At 30.7% G+C, this 13,706-nt stretch overlaps 1 protein-coding gene across 1 annotated transcript; it reads left to right on the top strand.

The window, feature by feature from the left end:
• The first annotated feature begins 11,399 nt into the window (after positions 1-11,399).
• LOC122298570 (protein NIM1-INTERACTING 2-like) lies at positions 11,400-12,123 on the top strand. The gene is made up of 2 exons (XM_043108378.1): positions 11,400-11,960; positions 11,994-12,123. Exon 1 carries the CDS (start codon positions 11,480-11,482, stop codon positions 11,906-11,908), a length of 429 nt encoding a protein of 142 aa, XP_042964312.1. The 5' UTR covers positions 11,400-11,479; the 3' UTR covers positions 11,909-11,960; positions 11,994-12,123.
• Positions 12,124-13,706: the final 1,583 nt, after the last annotated feature.

Below are 13,706 nucleotides of genomic sequence, written 5' to 3'. Positions count from 1 at the left end.
CAAATATCTGAGTTACGACAGAAGCTTGCTAATAAGGATAGTGAGAATAAAAGGCTAAAGCAAGAAAACCAAGAGTTGAAAAAATTTACAGATTGGTATGCTCATGATCTGCAACCACGAATAGAGGAGTTGGAACGAGAAAGGGTTCAGATACAAGGTCAACATCGGCAGATAACAGCAGAGGTTCATCGTTTACTAGAAAAATAGGGACAATCTACTGTTAATCTCGCTGGCTTAGTAAGAAAACTTTTGACAATGTGTGTCCAGCATATCTTGTATTTCTTTTGACTAAATAAGATTTGAAGAGACAATAGTTTGTCTTATTCTTTATGCTATCTCTATAAAATCAGTCCTGAAGTTCATCTAATTCGCATCAAGTTTTCATCTCATCTCTATAACTCATCTGCATTCTTTCGGCATTCTCGTTTTAAGCCTTCTATTCTTTTCTCAATGGCTCATTCTTCTAACATTTCTCTAGATCCATCCATGAAGCATTCTGCATCTCAACCTCCTATCCTTTCTGCAGCTACCATTAGTGCTATGTTGCAGCAAGAAAATAATAATCTGACTAATAAGTCAGATTCTGATGCTATTTATGACTTGGTGAGTCTTGGGACTCGCTACTCTTCCTCTATTGTTGCTTTTTCTCAGCGGCTACAAGCCAAAAATCATGAAGTTGAAAGGCTCAAAGAACAAATTGTTGTACTTCAACGAATTGTTCAAGAGTCTCACACAAGGGAAGGAATCATTCGGCAGAAGAATAAACAATTGAAATCTTTATTAGATTCTTCATTCTGCTTGCCGGTTCCCATGGATAAGAATGACATGATATTGTATGAAGAGAATGAGCGTCTCAAACATGAGGCTAAGAATCTCAAGTTTATGTAAAAGTATTTAAAAAATCTATCTCTATTTTTATTGACTCTAGTCTATCTTTTAAGAGATATTCATAGCATGCATCATACCTATTTCTCTTCTGATCATACATAATCTATCTTCTGGTAAAGGCTTTGTAAAAATATCTGCTAACTGATCGTGTGTGTTTGTGAATTCTAGTACTATATCGCCTTTCTGCACATGATCTCGAAGAAAATGATATCTTATTTCAATATGCTTAGTTCTAGAATGTTGTATTGGGTTCTTTGAAAGATTTATAGCACTTGTATTATCACATTTGATTGGAATGTGATTATACATGAGTTTAAAATCTTCAAGTTGTTGCTTCATGTAGAGAACTTGAGCACAACAACTACCCGCAGCAACATATTCTGCCTCAGCAATAGATAGTGCAACAGAATTTTATTTTTTACTAAACCAGGAAACTAGTGCATGACCTAAGAAATGACATGCTCCACTTAGGGGGGAGTTCGGTCCGGTTCGGTTCGGTCCGGGGAGGTTTTGTGGACCGGACCGAACCTATTCGGTCCAGGGTTTTCTCACCCTGGACCGGACCGAACTCCCTCAGGACCGGTTCGGTCCGGTCCTATTCGGTCCGGTCCGGTCCGGTCGGTCCATTCGGTCCAAGGTTGACTTTTTTTTTTTTTTTTTTTTTTTTTTTTTTTTTTTATCTAATGACATTTTTTTAATACTTATGTAATTATATTGTAATATATTTAATATATATATATAGTATACTATTATATATATATATTAGTAATATGCTAATACTATTAGTCTATTAGTAATAATACTATAACTAATAACTATATGTAATAATAACTATACTATAACTAATAACTATATGTAATAATAGTTATAGTGATAACTATATATGTAACTATATGTAATACTAATAACTAATACTATTAGTCTATTAGTACTAATAACTATACTAGTATTAATAACTATACTAGTACTAATACTATAACTAATAACTATATGTAATGATAGTAATACTATATGTAATACTATATTAAATAATAGTAATACTCTTATTACTAATACTCTATGTAGTTATAGTGATTTAATACATATTATAACTATAGTCTATATTAGACTATTAATATTTTTTTATACCATATATAATTATATAATTAATTATATACAACTATTATATAAATAATATATATAAATATATTTTTTTTTAATTTCTATTCGGTCCGGTTCGGTTCGGTCCGGGGTGAAAAACTCCCGGACCGGGACCGGACCGAATCCTCTCGGTCCCTTAAAAATTGGACCGGACCGGACCGGTCCCAATTCGGTCCGGTTCGGTTCGGTCCAAACAGTGCCGGTCCGGTCGGTTTTGCCGGTCCGGACCGGCCGATACTCACCCCTAGCTCCACTAGTGCTTTTTCGATCTATTTTACAGCCAGCATAATCTGCATCTGTGTAACTGATTAGATCAAAAGATGTGTACTTAGGGTACCATAACCCTAGGTTAATTGTACCACTAAGATATCTAAGAATGCGCTTAACTGCAATTAAATGTGATTCTTTTGGAGATGATTGAAAGCGTGCACATAAGCACACACTAAACATAATATCTGGTCTACTGGCTGTTAAATATAATAAGCTACCAATCATACCTCGATATATCTTCGAGTCAACTGGCTTATCAGATTCATCTTTATCAAGTTTAGTTGATGGGCTCATTGGTGTTCCAATTTCATTAGCATTTTCCATCCCAAACTTTTTCAATAATTTCTTAATATATTTTGATTGATTGATGAATGTCCCACTTTTTGCTTGCTTAATTTGCGATCCGAGAAAAAAATGCAAGTTCTCCCATCATGCTCATCTCAAATTCTTCCTGCATAGTCTTAGCAAAAACTTGACACATATTTTCATTAGTAGCACCGAATATTATATCATCAACATAAATTTGAATCAAAAGAATATCATCATTTTCATATTTAATGAAAAGAGTTGGGCCGATTTTTCGTCTTGAAAAACCTTTTTCAATCAAGAAACCACTAAGTCTTTCGTACCAAGGTCTAGGAGCTTGTTTAAGTCCATATAGTGCTTTTGTGAGTTTGAAAACATGATTTGGGGAAATATGATTTTCAAAACCTGGAGGTTGCTCAACATATACCTCTTCATTTATAAAACCATTTAAGAAAGCACTTTTAACATCCATTTGAAAAAGTTTGAAATCTTTATAACAAGCATATGCAAGTAGCATTCGAATAGCTTCTAATCTTGCGACAGGTGCATATGTCTCATCATAATCGATTCCTTCTTCTTGATTAAAACATTGGGTTACAAGTCGAGCCTTATTTCTAGTAATGACTCCGGACTCATCTTTCTTATTTCTAAAAACCCATTTTGTTCCAATAATAGTATGATTTTTGGGTCTAGGAACAAGTGTCCAAACATCATTTCTTTCAAATTGATTCAACTCTTCTTGCATAGCTAGAATCCAAGATTAATCAAGAAGTGCGTCATTAATATTTTTGGGTTCAATTTGAGATAGAAAAGCAGTATGATTGCAAATATTTCTAAGAGATGATCGAGTACTTACACCTTGTGAAGGTTCTCCCAAAATTTGTTCCACTGGATGATCTTTCACAAATTTTCACTGTTTGGTTGCATCTTGTATTAAATTTTGATGATCTTTCCTGATGGCTCCATGTTGAACTTCCTCTATTGTTTTCTCTTTGTTGAGATTGAGACTTTCTGTGTTATTTATACCTTCTGTTTATTCATCAATAGATTTCTTGGAAAGTGGAGAATTAGATTCATCAAATACTACATGCATAGATTCTTGTACAGTCAAAGTTTTTTTATTGAATACTCTATAAGCTTTACTATTAGTAGAATACTCGAGAAAGATACCTTCATCAGATTTTGCATCAAATGTGCCTAAATTATCCCTATCATTCAAAATAAAACATTTGTATCCAAATACATGAAAGTAACCAATGTTGGGCTTTTTCTCATTCCAAAGCTCATAGGGGGTTTTATCTAACTTAGATCTTAGCATAACTCTATTTATAACATAACATGCAGTACTTACCGCTTCGGTCCAAAAATAACTAGGCAAGTTGTTCTTATTGAGCATTGTTCTTGCCATCTCTTGAAGAGATCTATTTTTCCTCTCTACTACCCCATTTTGTTGAGGAGTTCGAGGAGCAGAAAAATTATGCACAAAACCGTTTTTATCACAAAATGTTTCAATATTTTTATTAACAAACTCTTTTCCCCTATCACTTCGGATACTTGAAATAGTATAGTCATTTTCATTTTGAATTCTCTTGCATAACTTGGTAAAGTCATTATGTGCCTCATCTTTATGAGCAAGAAAGATGACCCAAGTATATCTAGAGAAATCATCAACAATAACAAATGCATAATATTTTCCTCCTAGACTTGCAACTCTATTTGGTCCAAAAAGATCCATGTGTATCAGTTGCAATGGTCTAGTAGTGGAAATATGTTTCTTAGTTTTAAAAGAAGTTTTTGTTTGTTTACCAAATTGACATGCATCACAAATTTTGTCTTTAAGAAAATATGTTTTTGGTAAACCTCTCACAAGATCATTTTTTGAAAGTTTGGAAATAAGTTCCATGTTGGCATGACCTAATCTTCTATGCCATAACCAACTAGTTTCATTTTGAACTGAAAAGCAAATAGCATCTTGTCAGGTAATTTCTTCAAAATTAATTGTATAAACATTATTGTTTCTAAAAGCAATAAAACAAATATTACAATCATGATCATTCAAAATAATGCATTTATCCATTTTAAAAGTAACTGTAAATCCTTTATCACATAATTGACTTATGCTCAAAAGATTATATTTTAAACCTTCAACAAGTAGAACATCTTCAATTATGAGAGAAGATTCATTACCAATTTTACCTATTCCCACAATCTTCCCTTTCGAGTTGTCTCCAAATGTCACGTGTCCTTCTTCTTTAGATCTAAGATCAAAGAACTTAGTCTTGTCTCCCGTCATGTGTCTTGAACATCCACTATCTAAAAACCATTTGTTTTTGCTTGTGGAAGACTTCATGCATACCTATAAAAACAATTAAAATGATTTTTCTTGGTACCCAAGTTCTTTGGGTCCTTTATTTATTAGTATTAGAAAAAACAAGATTTTTAGGTACCCATATGGTCCTAATAGTCATTGTATGATTTCTTCTAATAGGATAAGCATGATAATTATGACTATTTCTATTACAAAAATTGCAAATAGTATGTGACATATATGAAAAACTTGAATGATTATAATAATATCCTTTTTTGACAAAATTATTTTTATGAAAAGAATTTTGAATATTAGTCTTTGATGTAGAATAATTATCAAAGAAATTTTTATAAGGTTTGTATTTTTGTTTTGGCATATATCCCAAACCCGCCTTGTCAAAAACACATCTTTGACTATTAAGAAGTTTTTCAAAATTTCTTTTTCCATTCGTAAAGTTTTCAACAATATTTTCTAAATCGGTTTTCTTCTTATTCAATTCAAGATTTTCATCTTTCAAAATGATACTTTCTTTTCTTAAAATTTCAATTTCGTTTGTTAAAGAAGAATTTTCCTTTTTCAAAGCAGTATACTTGATACCCAATTTTTCAAATTCCTCATATACCTCTTCTAAAACATTTTGCAATTCTTCATATGAAGGATTTTCAATATTATCAAGATTTGTTACCTCAATGTCATCTTTAGCCATAAGACAAAGATTTGCTGATTCTTCATTACTTGCGTCACTATCTGAGCTACTTGAATCATCATCCTATGTAGCTTTCATTGCTTTCTTGCCCTTGTTTCGATCTTTCTTTAGCAGAGGACAATCTGGCTTGATATGACCAGGTTTATTGCATTTATAACAAATTAAAGTGTCATTTTTACCTGAATCTTTCTTGGAAAACTTTTTGAAAGATTTCCTTGGAGGAGTTCTATTTTTCTTCAAGAACCTCTGAATTCTTCTTGTTATCATCGCAACTTCTTCATCTTTATCTTCATTTTCCTCATCTTCATCACTTTCACTTTCATGAGGAACAGCTTTAAGTGCTAAGCTCTTCTTTGGCTTTCCTTCTTCTTCTCCTCTTTTCAATGTGTACTCATGGGTGATAAGTGACCCGATGAGTTCATTGACTTCGAGTTTCTTGAGGTCTCTAGCTTCAAGAATCGCTGTCACTTTTGATTCCCAGCGTTTTGGTAGAGAGTTGAGAATTTTTTTTACTATCTCCACCTTGGAATAAACTTTGCCAAGAGCTGTCAAGCTGTTTATGATGTTAGTAAAACGAGTGTGCATACTAGAAATAGATTCATCATCATTCATCTTAAACATTTCATATTCATGAGTAAGAATATAAATTTTTGATTCCTTGACTTGTGAAGTTCCTTCATAAGTAACTTCCAAGTTATCCCAAATTTCTTTTGCCGTAGCACAAGTCATTATTCTATTAAACTCATTTCCATTGAGAGTATTAAATAATAAATTCATAGCAGTTAAATTCAAATTATAAAGTCTATCGTCTTCACGATCAAACTCTTCTTCTTCCTTTTTGACCTTTACTCCATCAACCACTTTTGTTGGAATATAAGGTCCATTTACAATACATTTCCAGATTTCTCGACCTTGAGCTTGAAGGAATATTCTCATTCTAACTTTCCAGAATGAGTAATTATCTCCACAAAAGAGTGGAGGCCGACTGCTAGATTGACCTTCACCAAACGAAGCTGAAATGTTAGCCATAAGATCTTAACTCAAAAGATAGTTAGTCTTATAATAGAGCTCTTAGCTCTGATACCAATTGTTACTGATCATAGGCCGCACCTATGTCACCTAACAATTGTACCTACCAGACTACCCGGCCACCGTCTCTACCGGTGCACCGTCACTCATGGTCGGAGAGTCTTGCTTCGGTGACACAGTCACAAGCGAGAGTTCCCATGAGTGATCTGCCTGTATGAACAGCACAGGTCAACTAGCTCTGATACCAATTGTTGCCCAGATGACTAACACAAGAGGGGGGGGTGAACTGAGTTGTATTAAAAAAAATAACAATTATAAATCAAATATATAATAAAAAAATAAAAAAAATATGAAATAACAATAAATATAAAGAGTAAGGGTAAGAGAGAAGCAAACTCAGTATGTTAACGAGGTTCGGCCCCACTGCCTACGTCCTCGCCTCAAGCTACCCCTTGAGGATTCCCAAATTCACTATTCAACCTCCTTCAGGTGGAGATAGAAACCTATTACACCTTTGAACAACACCGCTACAAAGGATTCGTGTAGAACACCCTCTACACTTGCAATCACCTTACACGTGGTGATTCAACTATTCCCCGTGTAGAATACTTTCTACACACACAAGGGTTATACACACTATTTTTCTGATACAAGTGCTGATAGTGGGTAGGTTATCAGAAAACACTCCTCAATGAGTGAAATAAGAACAATACAGCGCAAACTATATCTCTCAAAATGAACAAGAATTAAGGCTCAATGCTTAGAGAAGAGAGAATGAAAGCTTTGAATGAATGTTGTATGCTCTTGGTGTTGTAAATGTGAAGCTCTCAAATGATCTATTTATAGGCATATGAGACTTCATATTCAAATTTAAAAAGATTCACATGTCAAAGACAACATCATTCACTTTTTCAAAAAATTCAAATAAAAGGTTCTTCTTTTTCAATTGTCAAAGACAACATCATTCACTTTTTCAAAAAAATCAAACCTAATCTTTTACTTTTGGCATATGACAAAATGAGCACATTTTCCTTTTCAAAAAATTCAAACCTAATCTTTTACTTTTTGCATATGACAAAATGAGCACACTTTACTTTTCAAATTTTTAAACAAAATCATCTACCTTTTGTATAAGTCTAAAAAAGCATCAATCACTTTTAAAAAAATTCAAATAAAATATGCACACGTGAAAAATGACAATCAATCATCTTTAATATTTTCAAAGTTCAACCTTTTAATCAAGGCATGCACATGCAAAAGATGACAATCAATCATCTTTCAAAATTTTCAAAGTTAAACCCTTTAATCAAGGCATGCACATGCAAAAAATGACAATCAATCATCTTTCAAAATTTTCAAAAATATTCATGCACATGTGGAAAATGTATTTTAATGCTTTATGATAAAATATTAATTTTGAGCATTAATCCTAATTTCGAATTTTGAAGAGATTTACAACATTACTCTATAATTTTAATGTGAACTTGTTCCCTTCTTGCTCATGCTTGTTTCCTTGATGTGCTTGATTCCATTATGTAGACAACTTGAGCTTGAGACTTCTTTATTCTTTGAATTCATTTGTTATCATCAAAATTCATGTGTAAATATATAATTACACAAAACTTAAAATCTTAGATTCAACACTAATGTAATTTTCTTAAATAAATAAAAAATTAAAAATTTGATACAAAATATACTTCCAATTTCTCGATGGTTCTATCATCTCTCTTACCCCAAATTTGGATAATGGGATACCCTAATGCTGTTGCATGCTCATTGGCTCATGCATCTAGCATCTTTGTTCAGAAATTGCCTAACATCATCCTGTTTTACCGCATTAAAAGAAGGAAAATGATAGGCCACCGCTGGTGGCTTCCGTTGGGGGTCATCGCTGGCTCTATTTTATTTTTTTTTAATTTTTTCTTTTTTTAATGATTAAGTAATTTTTGTTATAATATTATTATAATTTTTTTTTTATATTTTTTTAAAATATTTAAAAGTATTAAAAAATAATTTAAAAAAAAAAAATCAAAAAGGCAAAAATTTTTTTTTGCCTAACGGTGACTCCCAGCGGGAGACACCAACGGTGCATGTAGCACCGTCCTTAAAAGAAGTAAAATGAAATAGAAATGACTTTTATCTGGTTGCCATGTTTGTATGAAAAGTCTCACTAACCATAAATTAAAAATTATTCTTTTCTCTCTACACATAAAAACCATAATATTACTCCCCACTATAATTTTCATCTCTTTGCATCCATTTGATTTATAGGTTATGGAAAATTATGAAAATAAAAATAAAATATTAATAATAAATAAATAAGCGTTAAAAAGTAGATAAAAATAAAAATAATATATTATTATACAAAATAAAATTACTAAATCACTGTGATGTTTATGTTTTGAGTGGACTGAAAAAACCAAAAAAATCAAAATGCTTGGGTGCCATCTAAGTGTGTCCCAAAAGTATCTCCTATTTCGTTTTTTCTGTTTTAATATTTAAAAAAGTTACTACCAATAATATTTAAAAAAAAAAAAAAAAGGCAGCCAAAATACACTGAGATACTTTGGGAGACATATTTGAAGGGCATTCTAGCATCAACCAAAAAATTTGACATATTAGATAAAGAAAAATGATTTGTACAGATCTCAAATAAACAAGACTCGCCTGGTTACTTTATTATAAAGTAGAACCCACTATAAAAAAGTGTAAGAAATACTTCATTTTAATAGACATTTTCACAAAAGATCTTAATAGAGATTATCAATTTCGATAATGATACCCTTAAACCTCATTTACTACTATTTTACTACCTATTTTTTTTTTTTTCTTTTGCTCATTGAATCTGGATTAAAAAAATCTCATAACATGACATTCTTGTATAATCAAGAAAAAAATAATTTCAATCAACTAGAGTAATCATGTAATTAATTAAAAATAAATTTAATTTTATAAAAATGGACATTCTTTTGCTCTTCGAGTCAATTTTTAAAAAATTGAATTTATTTTAAATTGAATTTATATGATTAAATTAGTTTAGTTAGTTTGTTTTCTTTTAAATTATACAAGAAGGTCATCTATTAGAATTTATAGTCCAGATTCAAATAGTAAAAAAAAAAAAAAACTGAATAATAAAATAATAATAGTTGGGGAGTGCAACCTCCCTTCTTTTGTCTTTGGTTTAGACCTAATTTGTTTTAAAAAACAATCTCAACTCATCTTATCATTATATATAACATTTTTAAATATTCATAAAAAATAAAATAAATATTTCAAATTTTAAAATAAAAATAATATTAAAAAAATTCTAATAATATTTTATTCAACTTTTAACTTTAATCTCAATTCATTTGAAAAACAAACGAACTCTAGTCTCATTTGATTATACAGTTCAGATAAAATGAGATGTTTTATTGAAAGTTAAATAAAATATTATTATAATATAATTTTTTAATATAATTTTTATTTTAAAATTTAAAAATATTAAATTATTTTTTATATTTTATATAGAAATTTAAAAAAATTATAGTTATAATATGAAATAGAATAGTTTAAATTTAGATTGACAAACGGGGCATTGTAATTCTCCGTTCCGTTTTCAATCGTGTGCATTACCTTCTCCATTATTCTTCCTTAATCATAGATGTCCTTTTCAAAGGTCCAACTGATCCACCCATAAAAAGTAAATTCGAGAGCAGAATCCAACAAAAAAGGAATGAGCGTTGACGAGGCACTTGATGCAAGGAAAATGATAAGGATACCCTACCATTATTTTTTTTTATTATTTTTTAAAAAATTAATGGTAAACTTACGAACTGTTTAATTTCAATGAAAAAATCTCATCTCAACTTATACAAAGAGATGTTCTCTTATTTAAATATTTATTTTAAAATTAATTTTTAATTTAAAATTATCTTATCACATTTAACTTTTTAATTTAAATATAAAATTTTTAAAAATATTTCATCTCAATTCAATAATTTTATTAATAATTTATAAATAACAAATACTAAATATATTTAAGAAAAATTTATAAAAAACTGACTTCTTTACATATCAGTAATTTTAAATTTTAAAATAAAACTAATAATATAAATATTATAAAAACATATAAATAAAATTATGAGTATATATAATATTATTCTTCATAAATCATTTTAATTTGTCTCATTTTATCTTTTTAAAGGTGTCCAACTAACAAATTTAAATATTTTTAAAAAATAAAATAAATATATTAATACATTTAAAATTACTTTTTTAATTATTAAAAAAAAAATTCCCCGACCGGTTCAATTGGAGCACCGCCCAGGCGGCACATATAGGTGCTTTACTCTCCCCAAACCACCATTAAGATTCGTCTGACATCACCTGACGAACCTCGTGTTGCGTTAAAGGACCGACGTACTTATCTTGACATCAATACTCAATAGCCTCGACGCAGCGTTCTCCGCATCCGCAGAATAAACAGAAATAATATTTAAATTATGTAAGTGACGTGTAATTATTTAAAAAAATTAATTAATATAAAATTTATATAAAATAAAAATTAATTTTTTAATTATAAATTTTATTTTTTTTAAAATAATTATATAATATTTATAATTTTATAATTATATATAATATTCCTCCAAGATAAATATCTGATATGGTAACGATATCCTTGCTGCCGCTTCATCTGTAATTCTTCATCTTTCCCATCAAATAACGAACACGTGGCGAGAATTAATTATATGTACGTGACGTGCCGGCTGCTAGCGGCATCGTACCTTCCAGTAGCATAAAAACTCTGCGCCTCTCTTGCTTCTCGATTTATATAAAAAGAGAGTGGGAGCATGCCCGTTTCGGTGAACTTTGGACGCATGGCAGGCAGCAAGAAGACGGGTATTGAGGAGAGAAGGAAGCCGGAGGACGGTGTCGTTTCAGGACGGCGGAAGAGGGTCCGAGAAGATTTCCCGACGGGGCACGACGTCGTTTCCGGGAGGCAGGAGGAGGCTGTAGATGACGCCGTGACGGAGGAGGAGGTGGAGGAGTTCTTCGCGATCCTGAGGCGAATACACGTGGCGGTTAGTTACTTCAAGGGCGCCGGCAAAGGCAACGGGCATCTTAAGTCAATGGCAATTGATCTCGAGGGGGAGGGGCACGAGGAAGTTACTGGCGTACAAGGAGAGGAACAACGCAAGAGGAAGGAGGAGGAGGGCATCAAGGAGCAGGCGGGTTTCGACTTGAACTTGGATCCGGATCCAGATTGTGAACCGATTTAGTCGGATCCTCGCGAAGTGTTTACCGTGTACGGTTTGGGTGTCGTTTTTTGTTTTGATTTCGCTGCGATGTGCCGGAAATGTTATCTTGGCTCTCTTTACACACGGCATGCTATTCTATACATACCATTTTGGTGGCTCAAAGAAGCCCAAAATGTTCCATTATTTTATTTTAGTTTATAGCATTTTTAATGGAAGATGGATAAACATTATATTTATTGTAAAGAAGTGTTAGATGAATAATTTTTTTTTTCTTTTTTAAATTTAATTATTAAAGAGATTCTATATATTTAGAAATTAACTCATGGGAAATTATGCATCTACTTATGAAATTGTTTTTTAATTAATTGTTAAGAAAATGTTTTAAATGAGTTTTGGATTATTTTAAATATTTAAAAGGGTTTGAAAAACGTTTGAATTTTTTTAAAAAAGAATTACATTTTACACTTCTAGATAGAAATCCTCGTGACAACTCTCGATGGCTCTACCAGGACTCTTGGCTGATTTTTTACAATTTGTCAATATGTAAGTTTATGTTCATTTTATTATTTATAATGAACATTTGTATTTTTTCTTTATATAGTTTAAATATTTTTAATTTTTTTATTGTTTCTAGTATATATAACTTTCTTCCATATTCTAATGTACATAATTTGTAATTTCTTCTTTATATTTATCAAATAAAAATAAATCTAAAGAATAATATGAGAATATTTCCATAATATTTGTGATTATTGGGGGTGAAAAAAATAGGGGAATGGTAAATATATAAAAGAATAAGAGAAGGAAAGTAGAAAAAGAAGAATAAAATATGTTTTTATGAGTGAATAGTGTGCTCTAAGTCCACATATTTAATTATGGCAAATAGAAAAATTTTATTTATTATCTCTACACAACACATCATTTTTTTTTTCTTTTTTTTTTATATATTTTTCCTTAGCAATTATGTGATATATAAATAATGAATAGAATAACTCAATTAGTTTAATAGGATAAAATAAAACAAAAATAAAAATAAATACCTAATATGTGATATGAGGAATGATCAGGAGCAATGCTCATGACAAATATGTAAATTGGATTTGTTTTACGTAAATCGCTAAATAAATGAGAATGCTCTTCAAACCTTTAATTATTTGAATACCTAAGAGACTGTTTGGAACTAAATTGTTCTTAGATTACTTTATCACTATTTATAAACTATTTACTATTATTTTATTACTATTTATAAATTAGTTTACTACTATTTACAAATCATTTGAGACTCTTTTATCCAAATGGAGCCTAAATGCAATTCAAATATAAATATGGATATGGGACATTTACGTCCCAAATGTTATGTAATTGTTTATAATTAAGTATGTAAATTTTAGAATCTTCAATTATATAAAATATGCTGAGTTGATAATTATTTAGAATCTTAATCCGATGAATATAAGTTGGACTTATACGTAAATAAGTTATTAAATACATCCTGGTAAATAAGTGAACGAATGAGATTAACTTATAATAATAATCGGCAATCGTTTAGAGCACTAGCATTTGGCTAGCATTAGCTTAGCCAAATATGCCAATTAAAGTTATAAGGCCCTCAAATTTCATCTATATTAGATTAGTCGAACAAAAGTTATCTACCATATTAGCTATGATATATCCCTCAAGTCATATATGATAGCAACAGTAGCTAAGTCAAATGAATTTATTATGATTTCCTATCAACCTAATCCCGCACGGCTCATTCTCCTTCTCCTTCTTGCAGCTCATTAATTCTCCTTCTTCCTGCCCTCTTTCCCGCACGGTT

The sequence above is a fragment of the Carya illinoinensis genome, chromosome 16 (assembly GCF_018687715.1).
Source record: "Carya illinoinensis cultivar Pawnee chromosome 16, C.illinoinensisPawnee_v1, whole genome shotgun sequence".
Lineage (NCBI taxonomy): Eukaryota > Viridiplantae > Streptophyta > Magnoliopsida > Fagales > Juglandaceae > Carya > Carya illinoinensis.
The sequence above is the reverse complement of the archived record's forward strand: the minus strand, read 5'-3'. Positions and strand labels throughout refer to the sequence as shown.

Coding starts and splice junctions, on each gene's coding strand:
- LOC122298570 (XM_043108378.1), top strand. CDS start 11,480: ATGCCCGTTTCGGTGAACTTTGGACGCATGGCAGGCAGCAAGAAGACG.